Source organism: Accipiter gentilis, chromosome 10 (genome assembly GCF_929443795.1).
Source record: "Accipiter gentilis chromosome 10, bAccGen1.1, whole genome shotgun sequence".
Taxonomy (NCBI): domain Eukaryota; kingdom Metazoa; phylum Chordata; class Aves; order Accipitriformes; family Accipitridae; genus Astur; species Astur gentilis.
This window is the reverse complement of record NC_064889.1, coordinates 5,554,469-5,572,630: the sequence shown is the minus strand read 5'-3', so window position 1 is coordinate 5,572,630 and position 18,162 is coordinate 5,554,469. Positions and strand designations below refer to the sequence as shown.

General features: G+C 40.4%; 1 protein-coding gene across 5 annotated transcripts; it reads right to left on the bottom strand.

Annotated features, from left to right (window-relative positions):
- Positions 1–513: 513 nt before the first annotated feature.
- On the bottom strand, positions 514–8,928 carry SKIC8 (SKI8 subunit of superkiller complex). Of its 5 annotated transcripts, none has more exons than XM_049813261.1 (11): positions 8,854–8,928; positions 7,960–8,004; positions 7,838–7,865; positions 7,379–7,484; positions 6,291–6,463; positions 5,041–5,189; positions 4,598–4,691; positions 3,709–3,802; positions 2,947–3,039; positions 2,225–2,303; positions 514–806 (listed from the first exon to the last, which is right to left on the bottom strand). In XM_049813261.1, exons 2-11 carry the CDS (start codon positions 7,969–7,971, stop codon positions 717–719), a joined length of 918 nt encoding a protein of 305 aa, XP_049669218.1. In that variant the 5' UTR covers positions 7,972–8,004; positions 8,854–8,928; the 3' UTR covers positions 514–716. The 5 variants fall into 5 exon arrangements, with proteins under 5 accessions (XP_049669218.1, XP_049669215.1, XP_049669217.1 ...); XM_049813258.1 differs by lacking the exon at positions 8,854–8,928 and adding an exon at positions 8,644–8,763; XM_049813260.1 differs by lacking the exon at positions 8,854–8,928 and adding an exon at positions 8,648–8,763.
- Positions 8,929–18,162: the final 9,234 nt, after the last annotated feature.

Genomic DNA, 18,162 nt, shown 5'->3' with positions numbered 1-18,162 from the left:
GTTTTTACTTTATCCCAGGGGTTGTTTACTGAAGCCTTAACTAAGATGGATAAACCAAAACCACCTGTGTTGGGTATACTGCTGCTGTTTTATAACATTAAAAAAAGATAACACAGTAGAATGATCACATTAAAGCTTTTTTCCTTTTATCTGGTTTTCTAGTAGAGTTTGTATTAAGTCAGGGTTGGAAACAACTAGCACTCTTCAGTGAAGTTAAACCACGATGAATGAGCTGTATATCACCATACAATTGCCAGAACAGGTGTTCAACTTACATGACCCTATTGCAAACATGGGGACAACATCCAGATGAGTGCAGGCTCTCCTTTCCCCTCTGTATACCACCCAGCCTCAGTCACTTTTCCTTCTGCTAAAATAAGCTGCTGTGAGCCATGGTCAACACTTTCAGCTCCAGTCTATTTATGTATAAAGGCAGGGGAGATTAACTGTGCAGTTACTTCACCCATGACTACATATTTCCAAAAATACATTTTTCCAAAGATGAGACACAAGTTACTTGCAGCTGTAGCTTTTATTTTAAAAAAAGTAAAGCTTTCTCTCATGCTAAACAAAATCAAAATTACATACAAACATATCTGATTTTGCAGATCAGCATTACTAAAATGCTTTTACAATACTAAAAAATGACATAGAAGGATGATAGTATTCCCAGATACTGCCACAAGAGTGAACCAGAGGGTCCTGAGTTAAGACATTTAAACGGGACAGTCATAAATATGAATTTCTTGATCATCTCCAACAGATACAATTTTGGACCCACTTCCATTGTACTTCACTCCCCAAACCTGCAAAGAGGACACGTGCAAGGTTAGTGACAGGGAATGAAAAAATGTCTTCATAGCAGTCATATTTACTGACTACAACAAGCAGAAGAGGGAAGATTATTTAAGATCACCTTATTAGAGCTGGCCCGATCATGGCTTCTGCTTTAACAGCAGATGAGGTTGATGCAACAGAGAAGGACACTGCCATCTAGTAGCCTGACAAGTTTGTACATTCTACTCCTACTGATGATGGATTACACAATCTAAAGACACTTGAAAAAGGCTGAAATGTACTTGCCCCGCTTTGTGCAAATCAGGCCTAACATTTTCACTCTTACCCATCCCATCTTTCCTTTCTGAAAAGAGTTATTTTACAGTGCTTTCAGGAAAGCAAGAGAGGAAGTATTGTTCATACAGACTGACAGATCATGACCGACTGAAGAATGATCCAGTTTATCCTTGGGCTAATTAAGTGAGCCATTTACTTATCAGTGCAAAACTCAGAAAAATTCAGGTCAGTCCTCTGACTTGACTTAATGACAGTTACAAAACTCTTAAGTGACCCCCATCTCCATCAAGAAAAGTGAAGGCTACCCAGCATATTAACATGGGATTGCAGAATGGGTATATTGACAACAGCATGTTTTGTGGAATCTTCTATACCATTTTGCATTAAAATGAGCCTTCCCAAAAGCCGATACATCTCTACCTTCCACAAACTTGAAAGGTTATAAACAACAGCTAAAACAACACTGGAAATCCAATTCTGCTTGGTACTTCAGTACTAAAACCCCCATAGCTATAGATAACTGAAAAGAAGGTTACCAGCAAAAAAGTACTATGGAAGAAATAGCCCAAATAAAATCTGAAAGAATTTCCTTTAAGTCTTCCTCTATGATCCATTAAAAATTAGCATCATTCTACTTAACACCTAACATTTGGTAGACACCTGACTTCCCTCACAGGTAGCTATCACTGAGGGGGGAAGAAAAAAAAAAAAAGTAGGGTATTACAGACATAGGAGGAGGAAAAAGTCCCAAGTTTCAAGGGAGCTTTCAAGCACCTTTTTAGATAATTCCATCCTTTTAAATAAGTATTTTCCCCCCTTACACATTCACACACTGTGTAAGTGATAGAAATAAATAAGAACATAGACAAAAGATAAAAAAATACAGTCTGGTAAGAATTCTTTTGGCCACTCAGGATTGCCTTTATTTGGACCTGAAAAATGTAATTACTTAGAAGAGATCAACCTACACGCTTGGAGTATTAGTTCAATATTAAGTGCCAAATAATGATGAACAACTTCTAAGATTTCGTTACAGCAAGGTAAAGCGCAACCCTGAAGCTATAGCACCAAGTTGAAGCACAAATGTGCACAACTACGTAACTAAAGTTCTGTGAACACAGTGACCTAGATAAAGCAATAGTAGACATACCTGATCTTGGTGGTCCAAGAAAGTGTGAACACAGGTTCTCGTTCCAGCATCCCAAACTTTTACACTTTTATCAGATGAACTGAAAGAAAAATATTATTGATCAATGTTTAAATTAATAGATTAACTACAGTTTAGTGCAAAGCTTAAAAGATCTCATACAGTAGACATAACAAACCCTCTTTCCCCATAGGGATGAAGTAGCAAAGGAGCGCATCTTCTGCCAGGTTCCAGTTACCTTTAAAATACATGTATTGTTTCAATATCTACCACATGAACACAAAGACTCCCATTTCAGCCAGAAAATTCTTTGAAGCAAGTTCTTTGGATAAAGACACTCCTATTATATATGCTTGGTCCCCCAACTGCCTAAGCTGTTCTAAGAGTTAACACTAAAGTTCAACTAGATGAATGTACTACTATGAGGTTGTACTTTTTAATTCAACAGCATTTTTTCAGTATTGAGATTCAAACTGCCCTTCTCTTAGGTTTAGATGTTCTTCACCTGTAGGGAACTACACTGCAGTGGGATGACTTGCACTAAAAAATACTATTCACTACAACTGTTACCACATCACAGATTGGCTCTTGAGTCATTAATTGTAATGTATGTTATTCCATTATAGATTCCATTGCAATTTGTACACATTTACTTTTAATGATCCATCTCCCTTTATAAATATTTTTTTTTCAGTAAGCATAAACAAGTTAAAAATCCTCAATACCTGGAAACAAAATGGGTATCATCAGGACAAAATGCTACATTTAATACCCAGGATCCATGACCACTTAACGTGCCAGCCAAGTTTGCATGTTGCCTGTGGAAAGAAAAAATTGTTAACATTTGGGTTGTGAATTCCAGGGAAAAAACAACAGGAATATACTCTAGCTAGCACAGTCGGGAATGGTTCAGTGCAAGTCCATGGAAGCTGACTTCCGGACATTTGTTAATCCAAGCTGAAATGGTGTTAGAACAGATTCTGGTTTTCCATTTCAAATGGTTAACATAAAAAGAAGTCACTAAAAAGATGCATTGGTCGACAAAACAGTTTCAGCATGAAGAAGGCAAAGTAGTGCAGGTTTAGGAGAGTGAAGATCACTACAGCAGTGCATTTTCCTCACAGGGTCTTCAAAGTTTTTGCACAATGCAACAGAAATAGGTCATAAATATAATTTCTTGGGTACAGAACAGATGTTTAAGATGGGTAAACACAAACACACAGGACAGATATACAAAACAATTAGCCTGTTGCCTACAGGGCAAACATGAGGGAAGTAATTTGTTTTCAAGTTAAGGCTGGCATCCACCTATGCATTTTTTAAAAACAATCTAAGTGCATAGTACTTTAAGATTATTTATTACATAAAGAAGTCACCAAAAGCTCAAGGGAATTATAGAGAGCAGAGGGTTTAATGTATTTTTTACAGTATCAGCCTTTCTGAACGGTTATTTTCCTGTTGGCATGTCTTGCAAAATAACAACTTACACATCGTAGATTTTGATATAGCCGTCATCTGAAGCAGTTACAAGTAACTGAGAATCTGGAGAAAATGTCAGTGAACGAATAGGCATCGCATGACCTGAAATTCAAAGTTATATATGGCTTAGAATGTAACTATTCCTCTTACTAATGACAGTGCTCAAGAAGCTACACCAGAACAGCATTCCCTGTGAAAAGAAAGCAACCTCTGAAGAGTCTTTCTCTCTACGCCTCTATAGGCTTCTTCTCACAACATAAAATGGAAAATGACAGTAATTCTGAACTTTGAATGTTAAGGCATGTCCACTGCAAAAGAAACGTATCTTATTTTTTCAGCTGTGGATCTTTATTAGAAATTAGGTCACATTTTCTAATATTATTTCATATTTTTAAAGTGGTTGGGGTTTTTAATTAAGTCTACAACTGGACAGATACTGCATGAACATTAAAAGCCCGTTTATCTGTTAGAAAAATGCACATCTTCTAAAACATAAAATGTTTGGTTATTTTTTAAAATGGGAATAAATTGCTGTAAAAGTGATACCATAGTGAAAAGAAAAATCATACGTATGGCAGCACACATTTGGCTTAGCTTCATTCCCTTGTACTGCACTGCAATACAAGAAGAAACTGCAATTTAAGAATTTAATTAAGCATTACTGACTGTACCTTTTGAGATAGGCATTTATGATGCAAGCCTGAGGTTACAGTTTGCCTCTAATATTTTAAGTGGTTTAAGTAAGAGCACACTAAATAACTAAATACTGCCTAATGGACAAAAACATCAACCATTTATGCCATGGCTGTTGTATCTTATTCTGACTTGCGTTATATCCTTTAATTTTGTTGAGGAATGAAGTCACAACTTGGATATTGCAAATACACAAACCATTACCTTCTAGTGTATGCAGAAGTTTTCCAGTTGCAATATCAAAAATATTGATAATGCCATCTATCGCTCCACTGGCTAAGTATTTTCCATCTGGACTCTGTAATAAAACACAAAAAGTATGCATTTCACAACTGTTTGCATTTATGCTATGTACCTCCCCGACATGCTCTTGGCAACTTTTCATAATATGATCTATGCAAGATACCTGGGCTCCAAAAATCCTGAAGACTTTAGCTAACTTATTCACTATACATGTATAAGCAAGATCAAAGTACACTTTTGATAGATGAAGGGGGGAATGTCATGCAGTTTATATTTGGAACTATCAAAGAACGGCTGTCATTTAGTATTACGTAGAGATAAACAGATGGAAACAAAAATATCTGATTTATAACAATTAGAGCAACAGCAATTTCACATAAGAAATTATCAATTCTGATTCTTACATATGCAATGCTAAGGATGAACTTTCCTCTGGTGTCCAGAGAATATTCTTTCTTTCCGGTTTCAACACCAAAAATATTTACTTTTCCCACATGACTTCCTGTTGCAAGGTACTGGGAATCAGGTGAAAAAGCCAGGGACCAAGCATCAACTATATTAAAAACAAAAAAATCAGTTAGCTGAATGCTCTTTCTAGTTCTTATTCAACAATGTCAGTTCTGTATGCATCAGTTTAGACATTTGACCCCCTAACTGCTCTTATTAATACTACCACTCTTAATACTCTAAACTCTACTACATACTCATAAAAAGAGTGTACAAGCTCACAAAAGGTAACATCCTTCTATGGAAGCAATTAATGGAGCATAGCTTAAGCCGTTTTTTTTTCCGTTTAGTGAAAGATTACATTTTTTAGTAAGACCTTGAGCTTGTAAGACCCTCCTGTAACAATAAATTTAGATTTTAAGACTGCATGAGTTAAGTCTAAATTCTTACTTTTCTCTTGGTACCAAAAGATATTAAACCAGTAAAAGAAAGCAACACTAGTATCTAGCAAAGCAAAGAAGATGCAGAAGACATGCAGATATATGAACATAACATAGATCAACATTCATCTCAACACAATTTAAAAAAACATACCTTTTCATAGCAGTACAATGTGTTTATCTGGCACAATGTAATTCACAGGTTTTTTTCTATAAGCTTAATATCAATTACCTAAAACACTGCAAGATTATTCTTAAATTAGGGAATGCCAGTGGACCAATGAAATATTTAGGATAAGATCTTAGGCCCTGAATTCAGACTTCAGTTTTACTGTGTTTTGACTTGCTCACTCAGGATTGGATGTACTGCATAAACAAACATCACATATACAGCTCAAATCCAGTGCAGTGCAGTGCTTATGAAGAAAGTTCAGGCTGTCTTTGTAAATCAATTTGGATAAGCATTGGATTATTGGATTTTTTAAAATATCCTTTTATCAATACATCTGTAAGAGCAAGCAGAATGGTTTCCATTCTTAGATGCTTTATGCATCTAGCAAAAAGCATATCTAAGTGTATCTGAGAAAGCATAAGTCGTGTGAAAAAATAAATGTAAAGTTGTCTGATACTACTATGTTGAGCTCATAAAATCACTAAGATTTTTGCAAAGAAAGATTTTAAAAAAAACCTAGTCATCTCATATACCCTAATTATACACTGTACAGTATTTACTCTTACACAGAGACAGCTTAACACTGATATCTTACCAGGACCAGCATCTATTGACTTGATTTGTTTGCCGGTTTCTAAATCCCAAAGGCGAATATGGGCATCCAGGGAGCTGGATGCTGCAATGGAGCCCGTGTGGCTGATATCCACAGATACCACGCCCAGCTGGTGACCCTCCAAAGTCCACTGTAGATCCAATTTTTCATCATTCCTTTTGTTCAAGGGAAAGAAAACTCTAGTTACCAATAGCTGGGGGTACTTAACTGATCTCCAACCTCAGACAAAACAAACAAACAAGACAACCCACATTTCTCCATTTTGTTCAACAAAAGGGGAATCTAACTTCACCCATGAAATGTGAAGATAGCTACACACAAATTGCTCTCTGTACTTACGGGAAAGAACCAACAGATCAATCATTTACCATATTTCTGCAAAGCATGTACTTCACCTTAAGGTGAAGGTCTGTAAGTAGTCCCACGGAAATTTCCATTGCACATCAATACATGGGTACTTACACAGCAGACTGTTAATCTGTCAGCATAGCGTGAAACGCAATGACCGATGTTTTTATAATCACCACAACAGAGCTACTCATGTCACTGAAGTGAAGCACATACCTAATACTGCTTTGGCTAAGAGGCAGAACAATTTCTTTGCAAAACCACACTTCTGTGTCACTTGTATGAGGATTATGAGGATTTTTTATTTTTTTAATTAAAGAGGAAGATGTCATTTCTTCTTTTACTCTATTCCCATTATTCCTTTCACAGTACCCATGCTCCCAGTGCATTGTCTCATAAAAACGTGCATTTCTAATTCTTTGGTTTAGAAATACATCAAGTAGTACTTTTCTCTGGCAGACGACATATAAAATTTGACACACATTTGCAAAAAGGTTCACGTTCTTTGAAAATTAGAAGCATATCAGAATGCTACCACTCCAAGGGAAAGCACACATCAATGCGGATAAACTTGCTCAAGAGAACAGTTCTGTGCGCCAGGCTACCCCTTCCCTCATGTAACTTCTAACATCCCTGCAAATTATGGAAATTCAAGACTGCTGTATCTCCATAATGGCTACTTCCAAGGCGTAAAACTGGTTAATATGGAGCGCTTCACTTACCACTTCCAGACTTTCACTAGGTCATCCAGAGAACCAGAGATCACTGTTTCAGAACCATCTTTTTTATTTTTTCCCCAGGCAACTGACCAAATGGCATCATCGTGAGCTAAAAGAGAATTTAAGCACAGAAATTAAAAATTAAGTGTTTCCTTTTGATGGAAGACAACTACCAGTTTTGGTAACGCTAAAACTGCCGATTGTAACGTTGGCAAAAGACCTTGCTCTTCAGGTCTATTGGTGCTCCCAGAGCCTTGTCACTGTTTTCATCGTTTGAAAACACATGATGCGCTCTGTTCACCAAGGTCACTGTTGAAAAGACCGCATAGCTATTTTTGAGTTATTCAGATTTATACTTAATATAAACATAATCCAGGTCATCTCACAGGTACATCTGCCATTATCAATTTTACATCATCCAAGAAGACCAGTATTACTGAATACATGTCAGTGCTTTCTCACCTTGCTCTTGCTTGAAGAGAATACCGTACTAGAAAGAAAAAATAATTAGTATTACGTATGAGCAGCCTAAAAAAAAAAATCAAGGTAGCGATTAGTTTTATTAGCGCTGCTTTTTTATTTACCTGTGTGGTCATGTCTTTACGGCAGCAATCTTAACCAGCAATGCTCTGGAAGGAGAAAACCCACCCATTAGGCTCAGCAATAAGACCCTGCCTCAGAGACACCGTTCGGGAAGGAGAAAACGCGGCAGGCACAGGATTTCCTGAGGGAAACCCGGCCTTTCTGTCACCCTCCGCTCGCACGGCGGGAAGCGCCCGCCACGCAAAGGCCCGGCACCCCCGCCGCGGCCTCCCTTCGCCCCGCCGCCGCCACCTTCGCCCTCCCTCGCGGTGCGGTGCGGTACCGTGCCGAGCCGAGCCGAGCCGGGCCGGACACAGAGCCTTCCGCCCGCCGCCAACCGTCACCACCACAGCCGCCGTCGCGCTGCGACAACGTCTGGCTAACCACCGAGAGCGCGGCGAGAGCGCCTCTCCCCAACAGCCCTTCTCTCCGCCGCAACAACAGAGAGGACCTCCGGCCTCGCCCCTCTCTACTGCCGCCCTGCGGCCGAGGCCGCTCCGCTCCCTTCGCCCCAACGGCGGCGGCGGCAGCCCACGCCCCGCGCGCGCCCGGCTCGCCCCTCCCTCCCTCCTTCGCCGCCGCCGCCGCCCTCCTCCGCCGGCGCGAGCCGCCTCAGCGCCTCAGGTGTGCCCCGGCGGGGGGGGGGGGGGGGTTCGTGCCCTCCGGCCGCCGCTGCTCGCCCTCACCAACCCCTCTGGCGGCGGCAGGTCCTCGGGCAGAGCGTGTCCCACCTAGGCTGCCCGACGCTGGCCTTCCCGCCGCCCGGCAGCGCAAAGGGCCACAGAGCGTTGGCAGCCCAGGTCGCCGCCGCCGCCGCCTTCTTCAGGGGATGCCGGTGAGAGCCGTGGGACCGATGCTGTGGGCTCCGTGTGGAGCCGCTTAGCTTCCCGCCGTACCCCCTTCCCGGGCCTTCATGTCGTCGGGCTTGCTTAGACGATGAACCCCTTGGGCGAGGGACCGGTCCCCGTAGTGGTAGCTGTCCGGAAGCAGTCGGCGTCTTTTGTGTATGACATAAATACCTATAAATAACACACCTCCGGTGTCGCGGTGGTAGTAATGACGTGAACTGTGGAAAGCATGAGGGACTGAGGAGTGCGTTCAAGCCTGCTGCCTCAGCAGTTGGAAGTTCCTGACTGAAAATTGCAGCTGGCTGCCTTTTGTCAAAGATGTGGAGGAGGAATGCCAACCAGTCAGGGGAGACTGAGCACAAAATTTACTTACCCTGAGCTGTTGGGTCACTTTATAAACAGCTGGCTCCCAGGATCCTGGAGCTGCAGTAAAAGTTGAGCAGTACTGCCCATTTCTCTAACCACGGCACAGAAGGCTGCTTTAACTGCATTGGAGAGGAAGTTTCCCTACTAATCATCTGTCTCAGAAAAAGAAAAAAAAAAAATGTATGACTTTTTTGGAAGCTGAGTTTTTTCAGGTTGTTGCCTCTACTTGAGTTAGAAGTGGAGAAAATGTCAGAATTAAAGTTCAGGAGAATAAATCAGATTCCCTGAGGGTTAAAATTAAAGACAAAGGATCAGTGGCCTTCCACAGCTTTTAATCAGTCTTTATGTGTACACAAAGCCCTTTGAGATCTACAGAGCTTGTCTGAGTAAGCAAAGTAACAACCAAAACAGGAATTCTGAATGTGTCTTAACACAGTTCTGCAGTCAAGAATGAAAATCTGGGTAAAACTCTTACATATAATTACAGAATGCTTAGTTCTCTGATTATTTAGATTGAGCTTTGAGAGGATTTTAAGGCATACTGCTTTAATACATTGAATTTCAGAAATTCTCGTTTTCTTGTTAGTAGTGATGGTAACGGTAAGCATTTTCCAAAAGTAAGAGAAATTATTCTATTTCTATTCCAGGATTCTCCTAAGAATTATTCCGTTTAAATTTGTAGTTAAAATGTAATACTTTCACCTTATGTTCGAATGATCGGGATTTGGTTTTGCAATTCTGTATAGAGTACTGCAGTACTGTAATATAATCTTCGACAGACAAAGTGTTTCTAATCCCTCCAGAGTTTTCACATCACGCAAAGTCCTTCTGTGCACTGGTATTTACTTTGTACGTGGAACACCTTAGACCTTCATGGGAAAAGATTGTTATTGTTCTCCTGCAAGTGCCGAGTGAGATTGTGGGTTATTTCTTACATCACTTATGACACAAATCTGTATTTGTTAGAGTGAAAGCTGATTAGATGCTGCTTTGGTGCATCAAGAGGATAATCTGAAGCAAAGTGTACCACATGTTTGATTTATAGATAAACTGCCTCCTTGGAATGGTAACTGAGAGCATGTTTCTATACGTTCGTCCTTGTTCGGGAGCACTACCACACTTTATGTCTATATGGATATTTCAACCCTAATCAGACTAGTACTTTATGAGTGCATATGTGATTAAATGCCAGTTTTTTAAACAATGTTACAAGGGAAAACCCTGATGTATTTAAAAACATTGTGATCACCCTGATATTGTGCTAACGTACAGAAGTGAATTAGTTCAAGACTTTGAGATGCCATTTAAACAGTGCAAATGGCACTTCCCAGCCCAAAGCTCAGTTGCAGGGAACAAATTGAGAGCAAAAATAATAGGCTGAGTGCCACTGTAGCCAGCTACTGCAATCACAATTCAGATCAGCATTCACAGTTCAACACCTGCCCAGCCTTACACAAGAGACAGATGCCAAGTAAGCCTTGATTTATTAAGGTCTTGAAGACACATGAACTTCCATAAAACAGTAAGGCTAGATAATTAACTGGGAGCTTTAGCTCTGCAGGTACATGAACACTACAGCATTCAAGTGTTGTAAGACATGTCAACTCTTCTCCCCCCTCCACACTAAATAATTCATTTACTAGTGGATTTGAGGAAAATGATAATGGTATTTGAAGTTATGTGTGGTGTGTGCCCAAGTGGGTAATACATGAATATGTATTCTTGTGGTTATCAAGATGGAACGACCTTGTCAGTTTAGGAAAAGGAATGTGCAACACAACTGTACCTGCAGAGGGCTGGATTCAATTATAGGTCCCTTTCAGGGCTGATCCATCAATTTTGGGTTTGATTTTCCATCTTAGGATTCAGTGTGGGATGAGTCACAGAAATCCGCAGGCATCATAGAAACAAAGCTTCTCACAGAGCTTGGAGTCTGCGTGCAGATGTATACCATCTGCCCGTTGTGGGGCAGCAGCATCAAGATAATCTCCACCTTTTTCCAGTAGCAATGGGTTGGCATTCACAATGAAACATTAATCATTCCACGTCCTTCTGTGTCTGGGGACCGAACAGTTGTGGCAGGAGTGAAGAATCCTCTGCTTATGCTGCCTGATGTGCCTCTAGGAAACCATTAAGGGACTGTGTTCCTGGGAGTGAATTGGAATGGCATTTGCACTGTTTGCTCATTCATTTCAGATATCCGTCCCCTCTGTCAAGTTCCAGGAAGACAGTTACACACAGTATATATACCTTTTTCTTGAAAGACAGTCTATATAAGCATGTATAATGCACCCATCACCGTTGTAGCACATTAGCATCAGGGTAGTTGAGGCAAAACCAAGACCCACAGAAAATCAGATCCTAATACGGTCTACAGTTCCACTTATTTAAATGAGTCCAGTTTCTTGCATTCAGATTTGATAAACTTTCAGCTTTTGTTTCTTCTCACCTGCTCACTTATTTCTTTGTTATATTTTTTTCAGCTGCAGTCCCCTTTCTTCCCTTTTCTTGTACCTTCATATGCTTTTTCACTGACAGGTTTGTCTTTGGTGGTCCCAAGCAGCTAAACTGGGATGTGGAGCCAAGTATAAACTTCCCTGAACTTCACAGAGGTTCAAATCAAGGCTTTGCTTTAAAACAACCTCATCTTATTTTTCACAACATCCACTGTAAAGGCACCACATGTTCCAGGTGATGGCACCACACCCAGCCATCAGACTTTTTAGGATATAGAGTTGGAGCCACACTCACATCTTTAGTCCAAGTGCTGTCTAAAACAGGGAAGTGATATAATGGAAAAGCTCTTCTTCAAGAATCTGAAACCAAGTCCAAATATTAACGACATTCTTGCCCTGTGAGTTAAGGAAGGATCATTATCCCATTTCACAGATGGGTGAAATCTGAAGCAAGGTGACGAATTTAGTCAGCGGTAGATCGAAGAATGGAATCCTTTTCTCAACCTCTTGGTATGTGATCTAACTCAGTGTGTACCTACACATTGACATTGCTTTAAATTTACACTTAAATTGCTTCTCTAGCAAGAAAGCAAGCCTTTCAATGTATTCAGTCGACAAGCAGTAAGAAGTTCTTGGGACAGACAAAAATGGAAAAGAAAATCAAAACTGCCGGAGACTGAGCCTAACAGGAATGAAAATAATACTTAGCACTTGCAGGAGCAAATCTTTCTCTGACTGGCACTGTGCAGTTCCACCCCAAGGTGCCTTGTGGGGTACTGGTCACAGGAAAGCTTGGCCTGAAGACCACTTTCCTTCAGAATGGATGAGGTTTCTTCGGAAGGGATGAGGTGGGCAGTGAGACTGGAGTGAATGAACAGCTGCTTCTAGGAAGAAAAGAAGAAAATAAAACAGCTAATTAAACAAATAAATCTAAAAGCTAGGCTCCATACTCCGTGGAAGCAACCTCATCCCCACTGTCACCTGCAGAGAAGCCAGAATGGTTAGATGTAATTACAGGCCTTTTAATCTCCTGCTTATGGCATTTGTAGGTCAAAGGGAAGCTTTCAGAGCACAATTGTTTTGAAAGGAATAATAAAATTAAAAAAAAAAAAAAGCAAAAAGCATTGTTCTTCGTGAGACATTTTATAACAATTGGTCTGTACTTGATGATAACTGAACCCAGAGTTTTTCTCACCCTATCTTGTCTTTATCCTTGTGAAAAGAGTTAAGTTCTTCCTTCATTTGTTTGCTGTATTTAATCAGAATTATTGTATTCTATTCTTGATTTTGTCCTTTCTTGCAGCTTATCTTTTTTTATGGGGCGAGAGGTGGGTCAGAGAGAGTTTTTAAGACCTTAACATGAGCCTGAAATGTTGAATGACTATATAAAATGCAAGTACAATAAAAGAAACATCTGGTGCTCATATGTCAGGACTGAAATAAGGCCCTTTAAAGCATCATGCATGTGGTTGGGACTTGCTTTTAGAAAGGACAAAGTTTCAACCCATACATAAAATCTAGCAGTAAAACTTTTCTCTCCAGTATGATGAATTTCACATGTTTTACCAAAATTAATGCATGTCCCTCACTATTGTGGCTTCAGACATACCTGACAGTTAGTGAGGACCTGATCTATGACCTTATGTACCAAAATTGAAGTACTTAGGCTCTAGGAAAACATTTTTGGCTGTCCGTCAATAATTGGCTGTTTAGCTGTGAGCAACTAAATAATGATGACATAATCTAAGCCACTATTTTAAGCCTGATTGTATACTTTTTACTTCGGTATCCATACCTATTGTGGTTTAACCCCAGCCAGCAACTAAGCGCCACACAGACACTCACTCACTCCCCCCCACCTAGTGGGATGGGGGAGAAAATCAGGACAAGAAGTAAAACTCGTAGGTTGAGATAAGAATTGTTTAATATAATATAAAAAGGAGAAACCAGTAATGGTAATGATAACACTAATAAAGTGACAGCAGTAATGATAAAAGGATTGGAATATAGAAATGATGCGCAGCACAATTGCTCACCACCTGCCGACCAACATCCAGCTAGTCCCCAAGTGGCGATCCCCCCACCTCCACTCCCCCCAGTTCCTATACTAGATGGGACGTCCCATGGTATGGAATACCCCCTTGGCCAGTTTGGGTCAGGTGCCCTGGCTGTGTCCTGTGCCAACTTCTTGTGCCCCTCCAGCTCTCTCGCTGGCTGGGCATGAGAAGCTGAAAAATCCTTGACTTGAGACTAAACATTACTTAGCAACAACTGAAAACATCAGTGTGTTATCAACATTCTTCTCCTACTAAACTCAAAACACAGCACTGTACCAGCTACTAGGAAGACAATTAACCCTATCCCAGCTGAAACCAGGACAATACCTGATGCTACAGAAGAAAAATACTGTAACACATGCATATTGGTATGTTTTTCTATGCCAAACATCACTCAAGTGATGTTCAGTTCTCAAGTGTGAATGAATGTCTGGAGTTATTACCTGTATAAAGCAATATATTATTCTCACAAAGCGAGAGTATGAAGGCATCAGGGATTCCATGCACTTTTTTTTACCCAGAATGCTAGGTCTTCTACTTGCATCTGGGTCATGTGGAGTTGTGAGGGGTGGTGGCAAAGACGACAAGAGAAAGCATCTTTTTTTTCTGATCCATGCAGACAAATGTTTGAATAGGTTGCTGAACTGGGAGATGAGGAGGAGGGAAAGAGTTTCCTCCACCTGCTGTGGGACATTCTCTGCCTGACCAAGCTGTTCACAATTCACTAACGATGGAATGAAGGCATCATGGTTCCAGTCTCTGGAACTATTATTTGGTCCACTGTAAAATGTTATTAATTTTATGCTTCTTAGGGATTGTCTTTATAAATTACTTAGGGATTCTCTGTATAAATTGCAATCCACTTAGCTGCTAAAATTGGCTTTAGCTAGTTTTTTGCTGAGAGGGGAGCCAGAAACTGACCTGGCAATGTGGCACCTTTGTAACTTCAAGAGTCTTTTCGATATGAAAAACTTTTACAGGATCAAATATAGAGGGCGCATCTCTGGCTTTTGAGAACAATTAGTAAGAAAACTCAGGAAGAAAACCCTTCATTCATTGGCAGTAGATGCAAAGGTTTGTAATAATTAGCTCTGATACCCTCAGAAACCTCTAGTTGTATTTAGTAAGTGTTTGTTCCTATGTTTTTTTTGTGTCACCATCTAGAATATATTTACATAAATAGGCACTTAGATCTTCAATGCCTAGTATCCATTTGCATGGGTTGCTGGCAGGCGGACTATATGGATACACTTGGCTCAACCAGCCAATTACTTTGCCACTTATCTTCATGTCACTGCCCCGCTTTGTTGCTGCAGCCTTCAATGCCACTTCTGTCTTCATCAACACTGTCTCATTCATGCTGTTTGCTTTGATGACTTTGCTGGGCAACCTCTTTCGTGTTCTTGTCTCCTTGTGAGAGAGGCTTATTCTTCTTCAGTCTGCCTGTCTGGCTCACAAACCCTTGTGAATCGAATTGACGGTATTAACCTTACACAGAGGAGCTATGCTGGAGGATAAATGCCAGTGCTCTGCATGCCCTGGCTCCCATGGAAGTCAATGGGAGGAGGACTAAGCATGGCACATCATGAAACATTACATTCAGCTACCTCTGGATGAGATGCTCGAATCAAACCTTATAAGTTTGTTAAATTATTGTGTCAGTTGCTGGCTGTGAAAAAACATTTTACAGTGGTGATTCAACATGCTATTTCTGCATAGCAAGAGCATGTGTTCATGTCTCATAGATTTTACTAGGTCCAGAGCACATGTTCAAGTATCTACTGAATCAGTTCCATAAATACCTCATATAACATGCTGTACACTTTCCCCGCTATTGTGAGTTTCCATCATAAGTACTTCATTCACATTCAACGTTGTACCAGTGATGGGTGTTTCATATAATGAAAAAAAATTCTTACTTCTAATGAGATGATTGTTTGACTGTTTTGGTCCATGCATGTTTCGTGATGTGTTACTGACATGAGCAGAAGCATGGCATGAGGAAATAATAGATTTTGTATGTGAAGTAATCATCATCTAGGTCTCCAGCTTTATAAATCAAACATACAACCAAAAAAAGAAAAAAAAAAAGAGGAAAAACTCTTCCTGATCTCTGAATTTCAGATCAATTGCTGTGACTGGAGGATTGTTGCCAACAGCAAAAAAACACTGTATTGGAATTTGGACACTATGATCCCAAGCAAATCTTCAGTTCTGTGTGTTTTCCCTGATAAGAAAACCTCCCCTGTGAGAATTGTAACATTTGAGTTAATATGGAAGGTGTCACCTGGACCTCTGTGCTCTTGATAAGAGATTCTTGAATTTTGGTGGCTTGGAAATGCCATCTAAAATGCAAGTGTCCCTTCCAAATCAGACTTGCAAGTTCCCAAAACCATGGTGGGAAACTCCTGAGGAAAGGTTTTCTTGCAGAGATGAATGCATTGAAAATACTGAGAGTGCAATTTTCCCTGTGGTGTCTTGGCCCACAAGAGTAGACTTAGCGGTACTAAGGGTGAGGAGCCCCTAAATGTGCTCATTGTATGATGTTTGACAAGCGTTAGTGAAGTGGCTTTTGTACTGCACAGGAGTCAGTGCCTTTTGCGTTCATCAGAAAGAGAACAACTAGTTTATGCAGCCATACTGAGCTGTGTTTGCATCTGTGACCCAGTTAGCTACAGCTCTTGTGCTGCCTAATGGAGGGAAGTCATGCACAACATTTCTGTAATGACACCTAGGCCAGAGCTGATCCTGCATAAAAACAATTACTCACTGACCCCAAAATTTCTGAGGTCAGGAACGAAGACAGTGATCTTTTAGGCCCTTGCAATGCACCATCAAATTTTGTGAAGTGCAGTCAGTAGCTCTCATTTACTAGTCTTAGTTCACACGTTGGTTAGTGGCAGAGATTTAGCAGTTTACTGTTTGAAATGCTACAGTCACCATAAAAATGACTGGGATCTTTCAAATTTGAGTGCCATCGCTGCATATTACTGTGATATAGTGTATCACAGTAATAGTGTATGGGGTTGGTACAAGTCCGTAACTGGAAGTTTAACATTAAAAGCTGTATCACAGAAATTTTACCACTGAGGAAAGTGGTAGTAAAAATACATGAGTGTTGGCCAGCACAGCATTCACCAGGCTAGCGCAAACAGCCAAATGCAGGTCCAGTTCTGGCCCACATGAACAAAATATTAGAAAGCAGAGAACTATCGTTTCGGCCCAGTAGCTCAGCATTGAATAAGAGAAGGGACAGCAGTGGTCCTGTCTGGACTGCCATTATAAACGGGAATTTTATGAGACTGCCTAGAAGGGGTTTGTCTGGCTGTTTTGCACTGCAGAACTAAGTACATGGAAGCATGCTCAGGTCCTGATCCAGCAGAGTATTTAAGCATACACTAAGTGTTTTAGAATTGACATAAAAGTATTTTGAAGCATGATGCGTAAGCATTTGGCTGGTTCTGAGCCTTAATAACAGGAGATGAAGATAATAAAAGCCCCCTCCCATCTCGTCAGTGAAGATTGTTGCTCAAATCCTAAAGAATCAATTTTAAGGAGATATTTTAGACTGCTGTTTTGCCTAGGTCAGATTCTTCAGTTCCTGAATTGGGGATGCTCCTGATAGAGTCTCCATGCATTTTGATAAAATGTGATTGTATTTTGGGGCCCTCTGTGAGAAGAGTCACTTTTTGATATAAAAGGTGCTCTATCAAATATCAGAAGAGAGAATGGGAAATTCAGCTTCGTAGCCGGGTGGTCTAAATATTGGCACATGATCCTCTGCAGCAGTTTTAGATTTTGAAAAGCAGCTTTTCCAGCACGTGTTTAGAATTGGAATAATTTACAATGTGAAGAAAAAACAAATTACAGATTTCCAGTGTAAGTATCAAGGACCAGTCATCTCCTGTTTCCATATACTGCTTCTTGTGCCAGGTTTCAGCTTCGCTTCTGAGGAACTGACCAATGCCCAGGAGAAGGCCTTTGCTGAGAGAGTAATGCACAAAAGCTAAAGGAGACTTAGTAATGTGAGCTGGACTCTGATACACTTTGGAGCCTTAAGTCCTGGATAGCTAGAATTTAGTCATCCTCCTCCTGACCCTTTAAGTGGAAGAGTAGTAAACCTGGCTGGCTGTTTATCCTCAACACAATGTCAGCCATGGCCAGTTACGTTGCATGTGTATTCACCTCTCCTTCTGTGCAAATCACAGCAAGAACAGCTTCTTTTCCAGAGATTGGAAGTTCCTGGATTTATTACATGTGGTAACAGAAATATGTTATAGCAACTGCTGATAAGGTGCTGATTTAAAGAGATGCAGACTGTAAGTCATGGGTTTCAGTGGACAGTTTTACCTTACAAAGACTGAATAAAAGCAGAAAGGTTTTTGATTGTCTTCAGTGATCAACATCTTGAATTTGAGAGCTAGATTTCCTCCAACAGCAAGTGGACAAAATTCAATTGTTAACAGAGTGAGTTTGTC